The 21,378-nt window shown below is 45.0% G+C and overlaps 1 protein-coding gene across 1 annotated transcript in view; it reads left to right on the top strand.

Moving 5' to 3' along the window:
* Positions 1-20,565, top strand: part of OXTR (oxytocin receptor) — a 134,530-nt gene extending 113,965 nt beyond the window's left edge. The window contains exon 3 of the mRNA XM_086939225.1: positions 19,568-20,565. Coding sequence (XP_086795351.1) covers positions 19,568-19,818 — 251 coding nt within the window. The 3' untranslated portion in view covers positions 19,819-20,565. The remainder of the gene's footprint in view (positions 1-19,567) is intronic.
* The last annotated feature ends 813 nt before the right edge of the window (positions 20,566-21,378 follow it).

The following is a 21,378-nucleotide window of genomic DNA, read 5'->3' as shown; positions in this document are numbered from 1 at the left end:
GGTGGATTCTCCATAAGTGTGTTACTCCAATTGTCAACTGTTAGATGAGACCAGGCTCTCGTGAGTCTTGAGGTAGGGGTAGGTTCAGGGGGTTTAGAGATAGTCCAGTTGATTGGGATCAAGAAATGGTCCGTCCAGGGTAGGGGGATGGGTGGAGTGGTTAGGAGGTCAGTGCAGTTGCTGAAGACTGGGTCAAGCAGATGGCCCTTCACATGGGTGGGCAAGGTGACCCGTTGTGAAAGTAGCAGGGCTGCTAGGTCGTCTGCTAAAGTCAAGGCAGTGAGGTCAGAGGCTGAGTCAAAGTGAAAGTTAAAGTCACCTAGCAAGATGAAGTTGGATGTGGAGTTAATGCGTTCAGATACATTTGAGGGTAGGCTGACGTGGAACTGCCTTGGGGGGCCCGGAGGTCGGTAGATCAGGGTGCCCGAGAGGCATTTATTAGGTGACAGTTCGATGTTAAAGGTTAGGCTTTCACAGTCTAGAATGGTTTCAGAGACCACTCGGCAATAGAACTGTTCTTTGTGGATTATAGCCAGGCCTCCTCCTGTCCCTTTAGACCGGTCCTGGCGCGAGATTTGGAAACCTGGTGGAAGCGCAGCTATTACGGCTGGGTCGGCTTCCGGGGAGAGCCAGGTTTCTGTTAGGAACAGAATATCAGGTGAGTGTTCTTCTATTAAAAGCGTTATTTTGGCTGTATGTTTGGGGAGGGAGCGGCCATTCAATAAGAACATTCGGAAATCAAATAGCGGTTTGGTGATTGTATTGGGTTTGAGGGGTTTTTGACACTCGGGGCAGTGCTGAGGCACGTTATCAGCGTGATATCTGCGACAACTGAGGTTGTTCGTGGAAACCCTCAAACTGTGAAGGAGGTCCGTGCTGTAGTGTATGCGGTCTGTGGCTTGGGGCGCAGGGGTTCTGGCCCTGGGCCCGGACTCGACGCGGACGAGCGCAGACGAGCTTGCCTTATGCGCGCCTTTGGCGCGCAATCGTCGCGCCCGCTGCGCTCGTCCGCTGCGCCTCCGGTGCATACACATTCTTATAGGGCGGGAGGGGCATGGCCTCGAGGGGGGCGTGCGTCCATCTCGAGTATCCTGCAGACCTCCTTCCAGAAACGGGACACGAATTGCGATCCCCGATCCGTAATGACCACCGACGGGGTGCCATGGAGGCGAACCACCTCTTGCACGAAGATCAAGGCCAGTTCTGCTGCTGTGGGCAATTTCACCAAGGGTACGAAATGCGCCATCTTGGACAGGTGGTCCACTATGGTGAGGACCATGGTGTGACCCGTCTTGGTGAGCGGGAGCTCGACCACGAAATCCATGGAGATGGTGTGCCACGGATACGGTGGTACAGGAATGGAATGCAGAAGGCCAACAGCAGGCTCTGACCTGTTCTTGCCTAGCAGACAAACGGCGCAGCTTGTCACATGGTTTTGGTGTTGGTCACCATTGTCGGCCACCAGAACCGTCTCTGTACTAGATCGAGCGTTTTGTGATAGCCCGGATGACCGGAGAGGACATGATCATGGCACAGGCATAGCGCTCTTTTCTGTCCAGGCAACCCCGGAAGGTACAGCTGTTCTCCTCTATATAGCAACCCGTTCACACTTGTCACACCTTCGTCACCTTCTGCCAGGACCACTGGATCGGCCTGCTTCGTGTCTTGTTTCGCCTGGGTGATGAAATCCGTGGATGCGACTATGCCCTGGAAGTGTTTCTCCGGTATGATGGAGACAGGCTCGATGTCTTCGGCATCCTCGTCGGATTCCTCTAGCCGCGAAAGAGCATCCGCTTTGGCGTTGTCTTTCCCCGGCCGGAACGTGATCACAAAGTTGTACTCGTTGAAGAACAGGGTTCATCGAAGCTGACGGGCTGTGAGGGTGCGTGCTGATCGCAGAAACTGGAGGTTTCTGTGGTCTGTGTAGATGGTTACTGTATGTTTGGCGTCCTTCAGGAAGTGGTGCCATTCCTCAAATGCTGTCTTAATGGCTAGGAGCTCCCGATCAGACATGGTGTAGTTGCGTTCAGCGGGTTGGAGCTTCTTGGAGTAAAAGGCCACAGGATGCAGCTGTCTTGTGCTGGTACTTCTTTGTGATAGCACTCCCCCTATGGTGTCCTTAGAGGCATCTGCCTCCACTATGAAGGGTTGCTCGGTATCAGGGTGCACCAGGACCGGGGCTACGGTAAAACGCCTTTTCAGTTCTTGGAAGGCGTCGTCAGCTTTTTGATCCCAACCAAAACGCCCCCCTTTGCGCAACAAGCATGTGATAGGAGCCACCATCTATGAGAAACCCGCAATGAATTGACGGTAGTAGTTGGAGAAACCGAGGAACCTTTGTACCCCTTTTACGGACTCCGGGGCAGGCCAGGATAGGATGGCTTCCACTTTCTTGTTGTCCATTTGGATGCCTTCTGGAGTGATGATATGCCCCAGGAACTCAACAGAGGTGACGTGAAAAACACTCTTCTCCAGTTTCACGTACAAACGGTGCTTTTCCAACTGTTGGAGGACGGAACGCACATGCTGAACGTGCTCTGTGGTGGTCTGTGAGTAATCAAGATATCGTCTATGTAGACGATACAAAAGACTTCGATGAAGTCCCTCAACACCTCATCGATGAAGAACTGGAACGCGGCGGGGGCATTACAGAGTCCGAAAGGCATGACCTGGTATTCGAACAGACCGAACTTCGTCCGGAAGGCGGTCGTCCATTCGTCACCCTTTCGGACTCTGACTAGACGGTAAGCACCCGCAGGTCGAGCTTTGTGTAAATGGAGGCGTTCTTGACCTGGTTCAGGAGGTTGGAGATCAAAGGTGGTGGGTACCTGTTCTTCACGGTGATGGCGTTCATTGAGCGAAAGTCTATGCAGGTCCTCAGGTCCCCTTCCTTTTTCGATACGAAGAAAAGAGGAGAGGAAACCGGAGACCTGGAGTGACGAATAAACCCGTTGTCCAGGAACTCGTCCAGATAGGAGCGGAGGTGGAGGTTCTCCTTTTCCGTGAGTGAATAAATCCTGCTGCATGGCAATGTGGAACCGGGGATCAGGTAGATTAGGCAGTCAAATGACCGATGTGGTGGCAGAGTGTTGGCTCCCTTCTTGTCGAACACATCAGCTAGGTCCAGATATTCCTTCGGTATGGTTGCTTGGGAAACCATCCCCATGCCTTGTACTGGCAGCGAGCGTGCTTGTATGGAGCGAGCGCTTAGCAGGTCGTCCTTCGCGTAACAGGTGCTACAGCAGTGTTCCGAATCCAGGTGTATGATTCTTGTTACCCAATCGATGCGGGGATTGTGCTTCACCAACCATGGAAAACCCAAAATCACCTTGTATTGAGGGGCGACGATTACGTCAAAGCTGATGGACTCGGCATGGTTGTTCGCAAAGGACATAGTCATGTTCTCTGTTCGGTGTCTAATAGGGCCGGAAGTCAGGTCCGTTCTATCAACCGCCTTGACGATTTCTGGTTGTGCTTTCGACACTGTGTCAATGCCCAAGGCACGGGAAAACACTGTATCGATAAAGCTGCATGTCGCACCGGAATCCAACATAGCGGTCACCATCCAAGTCCTGCGCGCTAGATTCCGTAGGGACACCTCCATGCCTACGTGACAACTACCGTCGAATACTGCAGGGATCGCTGAGGTACAAGACGAAGAACCCAGTGGACGGATCCCCTTGTCTACTGGGTTGTATCGTTTCCCGTCTTGTCGCCCTTGGTGATGGGCAACGCAAAAGGCCTCCTGCCCCGAGGTTTCGTTGGTTTTGCCGGGCATTCCCTTACGAAGTGTCCGCTTTTACCACAGTACAGGCACTGGTTCTGCTTCCTCCTTTTTTCCCTTTCTTGGCTGGTTAAGGGTCCTCCTATACCGCCGATTTGCAAGGGTTCGGAAGCTTCGACCTGGGGAGTGGATTCGTCTTTGCCTTTCTCGGTGCCCTTCTTCCCAAAGGACAAGAAACGGTTGTCACTACCTTTCCCCTTGTCCGTCTTTCTTTCCTGCAGTCGGAAGTTCATTTTCACCACCATGTCGATGAAAGGTCCTATAGCGTCAGGCGGATTGGGATACTGCGATATGAGATCCTTCAGGTCGTCACGCAATCCCGATAAAACACCGATACCTTCTTATCCTCAGGCCAGTGGGCCTCGATAACAAGCCTGCTGAGCATGGTGATGTAATGGAGAAGATCCTGGTTGCCTTGCCTTAGGTTGAGTAACTCATTGTCTGCGGCTTGCACAAAGGTATGGCGAGCGAACATACGCCGCATGGTTTCCTTAAACGTCGGCAGGTGGTTGAGCATGGGATCGTCGTTCTCAACATATACAATGAACCACTGAGCGGCGTCCCCGCCCATATACGACAGTATATAAGCGACTTTGGATGCATCATCGGGAAAGGCCGCGGTCCTAGCCATGAAATGCAGGTGACATTGGTGGATGAAGATTCCGTACTTGGTGCTGTCACCGTAGAAACGTTCGGGTGGTGCTAGCTGTACAGGATGGGGAGTGATTACTTGAATGGCAGTGTCTTGGTTGGTGGCGGCAGAGGACCCCCCAAAGGTAAACGTAGGCTGTCTCAACAGGCCTTCTTGTCTTACTCTAGGACTAGGAGTGGTATCCCAAGGACTGGTGATCCCGGTTGCCATTTGGCCCTGTAGGGCTGTTATGTCCTGGCGTAAGGTAAGATTCTCTGTCTGCATGGTAGCCAGCATGACAGCTATGTCCTGTAAAGTGACCTCCTGGTCGCTCATGCCGTCTGGGTGGAATAGCTATTGTGGGCTTCGAATTCTGTCAGGTGCCCCACAAGACTTACCCTTGCTTGTGAAGCAATTCCGCAGAGACGACAAGAGCACCTGTCCCTGAACCCACCTGACCCTCGTGGAAGGTTAAAACCCAGCAGGGATGAGATGGGCGCAGGGAAGGGAGCCAGGGTGTAGAGGTTGAACGAGGGTGTGGAGCTTGCAGTTATCCGGTGCCAGCTGGAAACCAGAAAAGAACCGAATCAGAAACAGATCTAGATCAGAAAGGAACCACCCCACATAACACACATAGAACTAATGCCCTTCCGGGGACTCACCAGTGCTTCTGGAGGTTGCGGAACCCAAACAGCAGTTCAGCTCCTGATAAGGATAGTGCAGGTGAGGGGCTCCTGCACGGTGCACCCAAGCTTGAACCAAAGGAAAGCGCTCCTGCGCATTAGTACTTCAAACCATAAGGAAAGAGCTCCTGCGCGTGTAGCGTGTCTTTAGAATGTAGTCATAAATGTTATGGCATCCCTGGTAACAAAAACAAGCTTTATACAATGCTCCTGCTTAGCGCGCATCTCCTCATAACAGCGCTCCTGCGCAAAGGGGAAACCCACAGTAAACAAAAAACCCAAAGCAAAGCACTCCTGTGCAAAAGATCCTTGACCCCCGTGCAGAGCTCCGGCGTGGCAAGGGTTAAGGAAGGCAAAACAGATACCGCCCGGAATAGTACTGAAATAAGCGCTCCTGCACGAGTTCAAGAAATACAAAGATAAGCGCTCCGGCGCAGCGTACTCTTGGCAACAAACAGCGCCCAGCGCGGCTTGAAATAAACACTAGATAGCGCTCCTGCGCGGCATAGTACAGCAGGTAACTGACGCGTCTCAGCTCCGGCAATGGCTTCCGCGTGTCAGGAGCATCCAGTCAGGAATTCGAAGCACTGAGCCGGCGGGAAACGCGATGTTTAAGCGTTTCCCCCGGAAGTGCTACAGTGCTCACAGGTCAACTGCCCAGGACTAGACCGGGACACAACTTCCGCCCGGAAGTGAGTATCCCGGTACTTCTGTGTGTGCTATGGCGAGTGGCCGGGAGCAGCAACCCCCGCGAACTGTGACAATTGAGCCAAAGTGACATTGCATCTCGTTTGCTACTCAAGGCATCTGACCTGCTCATATGACCTGAGTCCGGGTCCAACCAATCGTTTTTGGAATGATGAGCGTCACCTCAGGCCACGTCTTTGCGTATCATTGGTTTGCTCCAACTCTGCTCACAATTGCTTAAATTCACCCACACATTGCATCCTAGGTCACTAACCAGAAGTGTGCCTGCTCATACACTTTTCTCTAAGAGAATGTCTGAGCCAATCATCAATCTCGCATTTCAAACAACTCACCGAACCTCTTTACCACAATATCCTGAGTCACTTCCCAGTGTTGCACCTCAACCAGACTCTTATACATTCTTGGAAACCGCTGCTCCAACATTAAACCTTCTCTTATGTAAGATTTATACACAAGTAAGAGAGAAAAGTATTGTAAATGGAGTCACATGCTAGTTGTCCATTGATCTATTCATCTAGTCATCGACGCCTCCTACTCATCCTCCACAACCATCCATCCACCTACCCATCGCAAATCAGTCCACCCACCTATCTTCCAATCTGGTAATTTTTAGGTCTCGCTGAGTCAGCGCATGCGCTGCTCTGCGAGACATTTAGTCAGTGGCTTTTGGAAATGCTTCCAAAGGCTGTTGCCGGCCACCAGCTTTCGGTTACGCGCACAAGCGCGTGCGCCTCACTCCACATCTGCAATCAACACTGCTGCGCCCGCATCCCTCGCGTGCTTAGCACACAGCGCATCATCGAAATCCCTTTTGCTTTCACCATAATCGCGATCACTTTCGCTTTCATGCCGTGCGGCGTTACTTTTACGGCTCCGCGGCCAATGCTTTTTAAAAAAAGTTCAACCCTCGTTATTGCTTAGTCAACGGCTGCTCCTGTCGGCCAATCTAACTGCCTCCAAGCAGAGCCCGAGTGATGCTGAGCTCCGGCAGCTGCAGAGGAGGGTGGGTCGGCGGCAGATTTAAATGTCCCTTTAAATGAAAGTGAAGGCTGACAGAGAGCACAGGAAGAATCTCAGGCCCAGCTGCAACAGAGACCGCAGGGTATGAAACACACCCAGATTCATGAAGAACACATTTTGCGATTCCTTAATAGCGAAATTTACCGATTCGCTATTAAGGAATAGCAAAATGCTATTCATCAAGAAATCACTCAAGAAAGCGATTTCAAATTATTCCTTAATTGCGACTCGCAAATTGCCTAGAGGCCCATAGGATTGAATGGGAAGACACTCGCAATTTGCTAATCGCAAATAGCGATTCGCAAAATAAAATTGCGATTTCAAGGGCGCAGGGGTGTCCAAAGGACACCCTGTAGCACCCCTGAAATGTGAATTTACACTGATGTTGTGCACACACATGTCCAAAGGACATGTGTGTGTGTAACATGCAACTTAGAAAAATGCATTTAAATGCATTTTTCTAAGTTTTCGCTATTTACCACGAGGTTTGACTTCGTGGTAAATAGCGGTCCTAAATTGCGAATTTTGTGAATTTTTAAATGTTTCATGAATAGCATTTAAGGAATCTCTAATAGAGATTCCTTAAATGCTAATCCTCGCAAATTTGCGAATTCTTTATTAGCAGTTTTTGCATTTGGGATGATGAATCCAAAATGCAAAAATTGCACTCGCAAGGGGCAGATTCTCAGAATCTGGCCCTTTTGCGAGCGCATTTCGCTTGATGAATCTGGCTGACAATGTTTTCCTGTTCGTCTGCAGTTTATAAGCGATGCTCTCCAATTCTCCGGCGTTGTTTGTACAGTATCCTCTTTAATTTAATCTTCCAAACACCTGTGTCTCTTTCGCTCCTCATCATGGCTAGTATGCTTTGATGTTTTTTTCTAGCATTCTTCGTCCCACCCACTTCCTCAGTGCATCCCCTGCTCCCCTCTGCCACACCCTCCTGCACTTCACTGTCTCTCTTCCCCCGCATCGTCTCCTGTATCTTGTTGTTGCCCTAATCAACCCTGTTTGCCTTGTTTCTATGTCCGCCGTGAATGTTTCTGCCCCATGACTCCCCCTAGCCCCCCGACGCAGATTTTTGGATCTTTAATAATCTACCACCTTCTGGTTTACCCTCCTCCTCACCTTCTCTTCCTTTAACTGATTTTGACTCTCCCCTCTCCCCCCGCACAATACATCTCCCACTTTTTAGTTATCCTTTTTTTTCTCTCTCATTGCCATCAAGGTATAAGTCGAGAGTATAGCCAATAAGTCTCGCCTTTGGGACCTTATAAGTGTTTAGTAATTCAGCACAATATCCTTGGAGCAACAACATTGTGTTGCATGGCTAAATACTTATAAGGTCCTAAAGGTGAGACCTATTGGCCATGCCAATGCTTGTTCTATCATCCAGTTTATCAATAAATACCTCTGTTCATCTGTCCTTGAATTTATCCATTGGCATGCTCAACACATCTACACAGTCACCCTACAAATCCATACCCCACCCATCAATGCACCTACCCAATCCACCCACGAATCAATCAATCCATCCATCCTTCATACATGCATCCATCCATTTATCTGCTCACATGAAAGTTGTAGGCTATGTGACTTCAGATTAGAATCCCTGAAACACATAGTATTGTTATGAATAAATAATGAACAAAGTAAATGAAGAAAAAGCGACAATACTATAAATAAATTTGAAAAGAACTTTATGAATATTGGAACAATTTAGTTACAAGTTATCATTGAGTGCAAGTTGGAGACGTCCCTCATTTTTTAGGTCGGCGCTTTCAGTGTATTCTTCCATCCTCATACTCAGGAGATTTGCACCACGTACCTACTTCAAAATTGATTCAAAAAACATACCTGTGAGTGTGTTCATCTATCCAATTGTTGATCTCACAGAGCCCCACCAGAGCACATGTGGGGAAGTGCATAGGGTCCCCTTTGGCCCCAAGAAGAAGACGACCGGTAAGAATCTCCATCAATTTAGTAAAAAATAATTACAGTTTTAGACCCCTCCTGCATATTTAGGACGGCTAATGCAGTACCTGCTGGGTCTGTTGGCTCAGTGGACTAATGCTTCCTCTGCAGGGGCCTGTGTTTCACATCATGGTCACAGATTAAAATCCAGGCGGGTCCACTCAGCCTTTCATCCATCTGAGGTCGATAAAATGAGTACCATTGAGTTGGGTAAAAATAAACATCTGTTATTCAGCTCCAAGATACCTACGGGTGAACGTGCGCTTTACAAATACATATGTTATGTTACGTTACATCCATGATATGCTCTGTTTTTAACTTCATTACTAGTGTGACCCCTGATATGCCAGACCTGCTCTGGTGGCAGGGCAGACCACAAGGCTGACAAAGAAAGGTGCATACAAATTCATAATTCACATATCAAACAGCATAAATTATGCGCAGCTACGAATATGCCCTGTCATGAAGAATCTTTGCAGATCATATTATTCTGCTCGGAGATAAATCCTTGTGAATTAATGGATTACAACATAAACAGTTAATTTACTGCATTGTGGTTTTACATTTCAAATAAATATTTAAAGTCAAAAATATCTACGGGGAATATCAACAAGTGGCAGTGATAATTATCGCTGGCCGCTCTTAGCGTGAGGATTTTCATCGCCGGCTATCGCAGATAATTATCACCGTGCTAGCACTGTATTAACAACGCATAGCGCAATGGCGATAATTATTCCTGTGATAGCGTTGTTTTCCATGGAACATCGCTGGTTTTCCAGCGATGTTCCATGGAAAAAGGCGATATCTTTGGTGATAGGGCCTGTGGACTTAGCCACACAATCCACCCCCCATGTTAGGTATGCCTTAGTAATCAATTTAACTGTCGTTACATTCCTGCGTTAAGCCATACCTAACGTGATTTTAAATACTGCTAACCCTCGTTAGCGGTATTTTCCCTGAGGAGTCTTGTTAGGCACGCCTCCTTTGCATCTCATTAGGGATGCGATGGGAGGCGTGCTGACAAGGGGCACTAATGCAAGGAGACACGCGCTATTGTGTCCTTGTTGATAATACGATAATATTATCGCAGTTTTTCACCCGAAAACGGGCTCTAAAGCAGCGATAATATTATTGCCGCCCCTTGGTAATATGCCCCTAAGTTTTTAGTGTTAGTCACTAATGATTTCTTATTCAATATCCAAATGCAATTGGCACACATTTCAGACAGATTTATGATATGAGCTATAGCGTTTACGGTGGGAACGATAGTCTTTTATCCTAGCTCGGACTTAATGTGAGAATCGCCTTCCTGGCCATCCTCTGTTTCTTTCCCCAGTGTTGTATATTGGGATGGTAAGTGATGCATTTTCTCCGAGGTTTGTCTTATTCCTCATGGCCAAGCTCCAGAAGGTGGTTGAAGCCTGTTTACCCCTGAGGAATGCGCGGAGATACCCTTACGGGATTGATTCCTGCGCTATAGAAGAAATTAAAATAAATTGTAAGCACAGCTCCTCAAAGGGCCAGCGAGCCCACTACCCTAGAGTAGACATTACCATGTAACTGTTCAGTGGATTGTTGGGTGGAAATAGCCAGAATATAAGTTAAAAGACCTCTGTGACACTGGTATTGACCTCCCACATGGACAGGGATAACTTTACATAATGACTCTTTGTCCTGGCCAATGTCTCACATATATATTTACCCCCTGCACCAGGAGACGGTTAGCAATTATAATGAGGCCCAATGCTCCAAGATGGGTCTGGATTTCAGTACAAGTGATAAACAGGGTAGAAAAAATTCTGCTTTAGAGCCGACCAATGGCTTTTTTAAGCTTATAACATCCAGGGTCCATTTTCATCCAATAAACTCTTGTAACTTTGTACGTTTTCTCACATTACCACCAATGGACCATCAGTTTTGATTTACAATTGACTAACACACACATGGCATAGTTTATGCATTGTTGACACTACCTCATGCCAACCTGATGGTGGTTTGTGGTAGAGGTATCCCTTTGACACTGTAGCATTTCATCTCAGTCATTGCCTTGGTAAGCGATAGAAAAGAGTTTGTCCATGAACCCCCTGCATGAAGAAACACACCTCAGAAGTGACAGTGGCGGTCCTTTCGTCACTTCCTTCCAGCTGTCTCATTTCCTGCCCTCATTCTTAGTAACTTCTATAAGTCACTGCTAGTCCTCCATCTAATCAATAATCGTGTCCGAGATATTTATCTCTTCACTGATGCTTTAAATAGTCATAAACCTCTCCCAATGTATCTTAACAATGTTCATTTATTCACCAACAGGGGTCTGCTATGGAGTTTATTACATTGGTGACAGGCATGGCATTCTTGCACATGTGGAGGAGGGACGCATGAGAAAAGCAGGGGAGGGAATCAGGACACATATACATGTGTGCGCAGAGAATCACAAACATAACTCTCAAGAGAGTACACAATTCACTTATTCCTGCTTCCTGCTCACCTTCAAACATGTACATAATTGTGAGGTGTTTAATATCCTTGACCGATCTTTATTTACAAAAATAAACATAATTAGTGCCGGAAATATCCACCTTTTTATCCAAAATCTTTAAACTACAATTTGAAATAACGACGGCAGAATTAATACTAGGCCTAGATGGAGATACCAGGCCAAAGGAAATTCAAGGGCTTATCTTTATTTCCGCGGCTGTATTCAGATTATGTTTGGCTTCAACATGGCTAGACGATAACCCTCCAGCTTTTGAACAATGGCGGGCCAGACTCCTGGTCACATATAATTTAGAAATGGCTATATACCGAAAGAAAGGTAAAAAGAAACAAAAGATGGGTTTGAAAATTTGGGACCCACTAACATGTTGGATACAGAATTTGGGTGGATAACTTTTTATATAATTTAGTTTGTTTTCTACTATATATCCAGAAAATGCATATTATGATTACTATAATTTGGACACCAAAACAGTCAGGTTTTATGTACCGTGTTCCTATTATTGTTTTGTTTATGTATATACTTAGATTTCGGATGCCAACTGTCCCGACTTTGTGCCTACTTTTTCAGTCGATGACAATTTTTATAGGGCTCATAAATCTGCCTAAATAGGACAGGCAAGTGATGACATGAAATTGGTAGAAATACCCTTTTATTCGTATTATATGCACATTAATGCAGTATCTCATGTACTGAAATGTTAACTAGTAATATTCTGTATAGGGGCATGATATTCTACCAACACAATGGCTTGTGTTACCCAATAAACACAAATGCACAAGCAACACAAATCTTTCCTATAGTGGGACATAGTCCTAAAGTACAGTTGCAGTGACATGTGATGCCTGTTTTTTATAGCATCAACAATCAAATACGTACAGTCTTCACACAATGCATTTAGTGATAGTAGTGGAACAGCGCAATTTTGGCTCCATCCTTGCATGTCACAAATGCATAGTATATATATATGCAGATAGCACTGCATACAATGTGTGTCCTAACATTATTAATGTAAAGTATTGCACTTAAATTCAGTACTGAAGTGCATTCAACGTAGAACTAGGAATCATATACACTGTGTGCCTTAACCTTATTAAAATTGTATACACTTCTTAACCACTTTATGAAACCATCCTCACACTATTAAAATGTATTTACTTTAGAAACGGGAATGATTTATGTAAACCTGTGCACTAATGCTTTACAATTGAATTTAGAATGTAGTTCGCAATTGCATTTATGTTCATGTATTTAGCTCATGCTACCAATACTTCTATTCTAACGTGATTCTATTTCTGAATCTAATATACTGACATTTCTTATTTTGTTTGTAGTTGTATTTGCACATGCATATGAAATGTGCATCACCGAGTTAACACGTTAAGTTAACATGGGTAGGCCTGTATTTTTTTGTTGATAAAATACAGTTTTTCCATTTCTTCTTGCGTGACTTTTCCCTTGTAGGTACGTTCACACAATTTGTTAGTTTGAGAATAGCTCTAACTCTGCACCAGTGATAGAGAGCCTAAGAAGAAGACCTTGACAAAGAACACAGAGAGACACAGCGTTAGCAGACAGTCTCTGTTCAGTAATGTTGTTGAGGAGTTGCAGGTATCCAAGGATGAAGATGTTCCCGGGACTGGCCTGGGAGCAGTGCTTAATTTGTAAAATATTAAGTACCAGGGCTCTGACCAGGAGGCCACTGCAGCTTGCACCACCCATCGCCCTTGTCATTGCTGCCAAAACAACTACTAACCATCTCTCTTGCATGTAAATGCGACAGTTCAGGTTATTCCAGGTCCCCTTAGCTAAAGAAATGGCTGGGGAGGCAGGTATCAGCAATTTTAATCTATATTGTAGTCCTAAACTACCATTGTGCTGTTCATCTCTAAATTAGATGAGCAGCGCCACCATGTGGTGGACTGTTCTAAGTATGGTGTTGACAATTAGGTGCCGGTGCTGAGCACCGGAAACCAATTAAGTGCTGGTGTTGAGCACCGGAAAGCACCGGCTCAAATTAAGCACTGCCTGGGAGAGTCTGCTCATGTTGCAGCTCATAACGTGAGAATGAAAAGGATAAGGAAGCCCCTGTTGGTGTGGTCTGTGGGTGTTACCCAAAGATTCTTGTGGTATTAATTAGTGTTCTTACAGGTTGATGTTGGCTACCTTTCCTTGGACTTTGAGACATATAGACCTCTATGCTTACCTATTTGATTCTTTTTTGAAGTGTGCCTTAGGCTAACACTTATTTCCATATCCCTAGAAGACTCTTGCCGAACTTCTGAAATGCTGACACCTTCCAACCACTTCCTGCATTTTTCTCTTTTTCTGCATACTTTTGAGATTCTTTCAAACTTAACCATCCTCATGAGCTTTAGACTCGAAATTAGACGTCTTTAGATATTACTCATGTTTAAGAAAAACTATCGTAGTGTCTTCTCTGAGCATCAGATACTGCTGTTAATTCTTTGTACTGCTGTGACTGAACTTCTTATTTGTCTCATACTGATGTGCCTGAACGTCTTTAGGAGATTTGGCTATCCAGTTGTTATTCCGTACCTTTACAGCATGGTATTGAGATTGATTTTCATTAACCTGACTGCTAGCTTGTAATAAAATGTCTAGACTTCATTTACTGATTTTCTGTCTTTATTGTGTGACCAAGTGCTAACTCCGATCACCTCCTAAGGCCCACAAAAAGACCCATCAGATAACCAATGGTACGAGGTTGGCTCAGCGCTGGACCGGTAGTATCCACAATGCTGCAAACAAAGAAACATTTTAAAGGGCAAGATGACATGAATGCTTCACTATGTTTCAATGAAGCGATGTTACAGGACAAATTTGGCATCTGTGGAAGAATGGAGTCAAAGGAGTTTGCTATGTAAAAGTGTAAGGTTGAAAGTATTATTTGATATTGTTTTCTGGCAAAGAGGCTGCAATCACTGCTGTGAAATTTAGGGGCATATTTGCAATGCCCCTGTGGCACTTTTACACCGCCAGAGGCGCAGTATGCGGACCCATATTTACAAGGCAACACAAAGCCACCCTGCATGGCTTTTCATGGCCTTGTAAATATGGAGTAAGGCAGTGTCTCACTCTGCATGGAATGGGCGTTCCAAGGTGTTGCTGTGAGTGTTCCCATGCAACACCCAAGGTTGTTCACACTGCCCCAGATTTGCACTATGCAGCTGCAAAACTAACACCTTCCCAAAGCCAGTGTAATGAGGAGAAATGTTTACATTTCTCCTCGTTGCAGCACACACAGAACCAGGAAGCGCTTCCTTGATTGTTTTTGTGCAGGAAGGTATCCCTTCGAGCACAAAAACGATCATGCCAACAACAGACACCCTTAGACCACAGTGCAAGGGCGCCTGCGTTGGTGCTCGGCTGCAGTTTGTGCACAGACAGAAAGGGCTTTGCACCGTGTCTTATAGATACAGCTCATTCCTGCCCTTTCGTTTTGACATATGGAAGCGCTGCTAGAAGGCTTGCGTTGCTGCCCTACGCCAAAATATTGTAAATATGTCCCTCAGTGGGGAAGGTTGAAAATTCTGCCTACCAAATGACAGCCTGTTATATGGAGGCCTATGACGTAAAAAGGTGCAGGGTATCAAAAATTTATGTTAACAGCCTTAAATAAAATAAAATTCAAAACTTAATTTGTTCAGTCCTGCGAAGAGCCCTGGCTCACAGTTATTTACGCAGAATTACTGGCGACCGTATTCTACGCAGGATTAAGGTTGTGGGCTTGCACTCAGCACCCAGAGATAGTCACAGGAGTTTCCAGCCACTTGCTGCAGTGATGCAATCCCAGGAAAAAATCTCCCAATCCATGTGTCTACATTTTGGCAGGCTATTTGGCTGGCAGTGAACGGTAACAAAATACACGCAACTAGACCATTTAAAGTTACGTTTTCACAGGCAAGAAAGCTAGTCCGCAAACAAGTGTGCGCCGAGGCACTCTTCAGCCGGCATTCCTCATTCTGTGGCATGGAATGTAGAATGTGGAATGCAGGCTGAAGGGCGAGCTTAGCGAGAGTTCTCATTTGGAGTCTGGAAGCTGTTCGTTCACTGGCGAATAAACCTACATACATGAAATGAACTACGTTTGGTGTATTTTTTAAGATACATCTCCACAAAGTGTTAGTGTTGTCAGGTGTGAAGTCATACTGTAGCCATTTCCCCCAAAATTTGACGTAGTTATTTATCCAAATTAGACTTTTTGTGCTGGTGGCACTTACTGGACTTTGGCCCAAGACCTCTACATTTAAGGTCCGAATTTGTATTCACATTTTTTATAACCTCTTCCACGCTGACCTAGGGAGACCATCCACCTCCCACATTCAATTGCGATAGCCCAGAGGCCATCTTTTCCAGCATTATGGTGCACACGTGTCATACCTGTTACTGTCCAAAGGGATCAAGGCATTCCTTCTAGGGACAGACCAGAGCTCCATGGGGACATGGCCCCAATTGCACAGACAGCACGAGTGGTAGGTTAGCAGCCCAAATCGAGCACCAACCACTGACCGTCGGAACACTTATTAACATCCACCCTGACAGGTTCGATTGGGGCTATCGCTCCACAGAGCTCTGGTCTGTCCTCAGAAGGTATGCACTATACTAATTCAACACTAATCCTCTATGGGTCTCGGAGTAGCGTGCTACTCACCAAAAAAGCGCTTCGACGCCTCATCAGGGGTAGTAAGCGCTATATAAATGCAATTACAATTTTACAGCATGCCTGTGGGCATAGGTTTTTGTATAAATGTATTCCGTATCCCTCCACAACTGCGATTTCAGATAGTTAACACCTACTTGCACTAGTTAATAGATCAATGTAAAACTAGCATTCCAATGATACATGTGAGAAATATCTGTCCCCGAAAATTGACAATGAGGTAAGATTCAAAATTCGAGTCGAGACTTAACCTCACACAATCACAGGACTGCGGATTCAAGGGGCGGCAATCTGAGGGATAGCCCCGGGCGCCACAAGCTCTAGCTACGCCCATGGGCAGATATTCAAGAGATATATCGCCGTGTTTTCGGCACATAGCGCTGAAAAAGCAGCGATTTTATTATCTCAATATTAGCAAGGCTTCAGTAACAAACATTAGCGCATGTTAGCGGCCAAATCTGCAACGCATCTCATGACAGCAATGGATATCACTAATGAGATGCAAAGCAGGCGTTCCCTCCTAGGACAACATGTGAAATGATTGCAAAACCAACATCGCAGTATTAACAACGATGCCCCTGAAAAGCGAAGCGATGACAGAAGGCGCGCTAAGCCCCCATTATCGAATGATTATAACGCCTGAATAAAACCTGATTTCGCATTATTGCCTATGGGAGGTGGATTGTATGGTTAAGTACACACTACTCTATTACCAAGCTTTTCATTAGCGCTATGAAATCATCGCTGAATGATCATTATCACAGTCTATCGCTGGATGGTACTTCGCCTGTTAGCAAAGCGTTGCTAATACGCTGCTAACACGGCGATGTAATTAAGCGATAATGAAAGCGCAATGTTTATCAAGTGCTCTTGATAATATGGCCCAGTGTTTCAATATGTATGTTGAGAGGAGTTACCGCACATATAGGAATTAACACACCTCTATTAGTGGGTGCCTTAGTCTTTCACTATAGTCAAAATAAACGAGCTATTCAACAAACCATGAGACAAGGAGGAATTTGAAACCGGAGACCAAAAGAGCCCCAGAAAAAAGTTTATAAAACAATATTTCTCAGTGCCACGTTTGTACCTTATGGAAATGTTTACCATCTCCACATATCACAATATTTTCTAACTTTCTGTTCTCTTTGCCGTTTCTAAAATAAAGTTTCTGATAATGTCTCAGCATTGCATGTGCGAAAGGGGATTTGTTGCCCAAACATGCCCGGTGGCCTTCTGCAAGAATTTGATTGTTTCGAAACTAATGGCCGAGCCAGCAAGATCTGCTCAACGTGAACGATATTTCTTTTGTATGTGACATGTTTATAAAGATCTGGGCAACTTGAAGATTAGTTACACAACGATAAAAATGATGTTGGTTACAAAGATATCGCTTCAGTGTGTAGACATTTTATATTATCTACTCCAATGGGGTGATATTTTTGTTAACAATATTTAGGACATTATGGGGCATATTTACAATATTTTATCATAGGGCAGCACTGCAAGTCTTCTAGCTGCGCTTCCTTACTCTACAAAAAGGGCAGGAATACGCCATATATGCTCCTTATCTATAAGATACAGCACATTCCTGTCCTTCCTGCTAGCACCAGCGCTTAAACTGCAGCCGAGTGCCAACGCAGGCACCCTTGCACCACAGTGCAAGGGTGTCTGTGTCATTGACATGATTGCTTTTGTGTAGGAAGGGACACCTTCCTGCACAAAAAACAATAAAGGAGGTGTTTTCCTAGTTCTATGTGTGCTGCAGAATACAGCACACATGGAAAGAGGGGAAAAACGAGGAGAAGTGTAAACATTTCTCCTCGTTATACCTGCTTTAGAAAGGCCTTAATTTTGGAGCTGCCTCAGATTTACGCTAGACTGTAAATCTGGGGAGGTGTCAAAAACCATGGGAACACCCCCAGCAGCACCCATGGAGCGCCTTTTCCACGCAGAGAAAGGCATTGCCTTACTTCGTATTTACAAGGCCCTGAAAAGCCACGCAGGGTGGCTTTGCATGGCCTTGTATATATGGGCCGTCATACTTTGTCTTCAAGGCATCACAAATGTGATGCTCTGGTGGCATAAAAGTGCTGCAGGGGCATTGACCTATGTTGCTGTCAGGCAGTATTCAGACTGTGATATTCTGGTACCACACTGGAATGATGGCTTTGCTGTCTGTGTCGTAAATCTGTACTATGTGTGCAACTCCAGAGATAGCCCTCTTGTGTGGCACATGGATGTGCATTGTTAGAACTGGGGGTCTCTAGCTGGCTGAGGTAGGTACCTTAGTCCAAATAGGGACCCTTGCTTCTAAGTCAGGGAAAGGAAGGACACCTTCTTAGATAGCCCCTGCTCACCCCCCCCCCGTAGCTTGGCACGATCAGCCAGGCTTATCTCCAAGGCAAATGTGTAAAGTATTTGCACCAACGTTCTCAGTAACCCAGTGATAACACCATAAATGGACACCACACAAGTTTCATAAAAAACAATTATATGTTTATAAAAAAATATATACGATGAGACCACATGATAAAAATCCAACATATGCGTACTTATGTCACCTTGCTGGTTATTAGGCCAGCAAGCCCTTGTAGGTTCTTGCAGTATTATTGATCAATTCTCGATGATCCAATGCAGTCCTAATACAATGCTATGTAGTTTGTAATAAAAGAATCAGGCACTTCGTAATGTAAAAATAATACAGTTCATAATGCAACAATCAGGTAGGTCGTAATGCCAAAATAATTCAATTCATAATGCAACAATGAGGCAGTTCGTAATGCAAAATAGCTTGGCACAAGCAGCCAGGCTTATCTCCAAGGCAAATGTGTAAAGTATTTGCACCCACGCTCTCAGTAACCCAGTGATAACACCACAAATGGGCACCACACGAGTTTCATAAAAAACAATGATATGTTTATAAAAAAAGATATACGATGAGACCACACAATAAAAATCCGAACATATGCGTATTTGTAATATGTCACCTTGCCGGTTATTAGGCCACCAAGCCCTTGTAGGTTCTTGCAGTATTATTGAGCAATAATCGATGATCCAATGCAGTCCTAATGCAATGCTATGCAGTTCGTAATGCAAGAATTAGGCACTTCGTAATGTAAAAATAATCAAGTTTGTAATGCAACAATCAGGCAGTTCGTAATGCAAACATAATGTAATTCGTAATGCAACAATCAGGCAGTTCGTAATGCAAACATAGTGCAATTCGTAATGCAACAATCAGACAGTTCGTAATGCAAAAATAATGCATTTCGTAATGCAACACCCAGGCAGTTCGTAGTGCAAACATAATGTACTCCGGCACCGAACGCGGTGCTCTGGACGGTCTCTATATAGGATATACAGCCTATAGGAAATTGTTGTAAAAACTAGTTAATGTGAAACCTAAGGATGATTAGAGAATAAACTAGAGGGTGCCCGGTGGATTGGAGGTATTTCTAAAGTTCAGTGTGTGGAGTCAGGGATTCTTGAATTGGGTTCAGTAGTGCAAGGCTAAATGTAATGTTGGTGTGCTTTTTTAATTTATTTACCCAAGATTTAATTGATTCTGGTGTTTTTTGTCTTGCAGCATCCTTGTTCATCATTGCAATGCTACTGGGAAGCCTAAACAGCTGCTGCAACCCCTGGATCTACATGCTCTTTACGGGACACCTCTTTCATGACCTCTTGCAGCGCTTCCTCTGCTGCTCTGCTCATTACTTCAAATCCAGGCAGCAAGGGGCCGATCTCAGCATCGCCAGCCGCAAGAGCAATTCCACCTTTGTCCTGAGTCGCAAGAGCTCGAGCCAGAAGAGCATCGCACAGCCATCCACGGCATGAGCTATGGAAGAGCCTCATGAACACAGACACCTAGAAGTGCAATATAGTCTTCAGACTTTGGCCAATTTAAGACTCTTTTGTAAGGTCACCAAGACAGAGAGCTTGTAATCATGGATCTTTCCTATCCTGCATGTATTGACTCCTCTTTATAGCCTTATAGGCTAAGATGCTATCATACCCAAGTGGAAAGAGTCACCAACATTCTCTCACAAACCAGGACACATTTTCTTGTGAAGTGAGCCTCCTCTAGAATCACTGTGTTCTTATGAAACAAGGTACAATTTTCTCATGAATCAGGGCATGTTTTTACTGATAAACATTTTGGAGGAAGATATGATCACTTTATTAATATAGATTCCTCTACACTCTGCTATGGGATGGGCACCTCCAGAGTTTGAAAGGAAACACATTCGCACTAACGTGAATCATGCGTTCAAAAAAAGGACCAGGGTAGCACTATTTCCCAGTTACGGAAATTTTTCATATCCTCGTAACTAATTACCGATGTGTACTTATTGATTATGATATCTTCAAGTGTGTTCCATGGACCAAAGTATGGACCTGTATTCACTTGGACAAAGACAGAGCTTTCTGTTTTTCTTTATTGAAGATAAAGTTGTTTTACATAAGCCTGATATGGAAAAAAGTTTTATATGTATATAAAATATATATGTTTACCGTTGTACATATGTAAATAATATGTTCAATTTATGCAGAAATAAAGAAGAGAACTCATTTACAAGTCCATGTTCAGTTTTCTTATTGCACTTCCTTCTGTCTATACCTGTTTAAGGAAAGACACATGTTTAACAAAGATCAGAGTTAACAGAGGAAGGCAGCATGGGTGTCTCGCTGAGGGTGACCTGCCTGTTTGGTTCATCCCAGAAGATGTGTTACTACTAAAGCTGTGTGTTTTGCAAAACGAGTCATCCACCGTACTCGACCACTCTTCCTTCAGCATAAACTCTGTTACTTCCGCCAAAGTAGATCACTACGCTCAAGGTTGGACCCACTCTTGGCCATCCTCTCCTTAAAAAGTCCCAAGTTGAATCAACTCTTGGTCATCCCTCTCTTTAAAAAGTCCCAAAGTGGCAGAAGCTCTTTCTAAGTCCATCTGGCCTGACTACAATAGACTTTTATAGAGACTGAAAAAGTCTTATTAAATGCATTTTCTAAGAAACGCTAATCAATTTGAAATGTAGGGAACAGCTCTACAAGTATCAATAACCATCATGATCAGAATAAAAGGCTCATGTGAAATTGATCAATGGTTTGAGGGTGCTGGTGATGTCTTTTTTTGTGAACATATCCATCCACAATTTGCTATATACAAACAAATGTGCATGCTTGTAGAATGAGTGCTGTCCTCCTAGCTGGGCCCTTCTCTCCAAACAGTGTAGGGGGAGCATAGTGACTCGCCATGGGTTTTGACCAATTGCCGAGTTGAGAAGAGAGCCCAGTGACAGTCTGAGGTGGAGCAGTAGTAGCCAGACCAATGTAACTGACCCGAAGTGTTATATATTGTTTTGAAATACCGACTTGTTCTCATAATCCCAATGA

This window comes from Lissotriton vulgaris, chromosome 9, assembly GCF_964263255.1.
Source record: "Lissotriton vulgaris chromosome 9, aLisVul1.2, whole genome shotgun sequence".
Taxonomy (NCBI): Eukaryota; Metazoa; Chordata; class Amphibia; order Caudata; family Salamandridae; genus Lissotriton; species Lissotriton vulgaris.
Note: the sequence above shows the minus strand (reverse complement) of the source record. Positions and strands in the feature narration are given on the sequence as shown.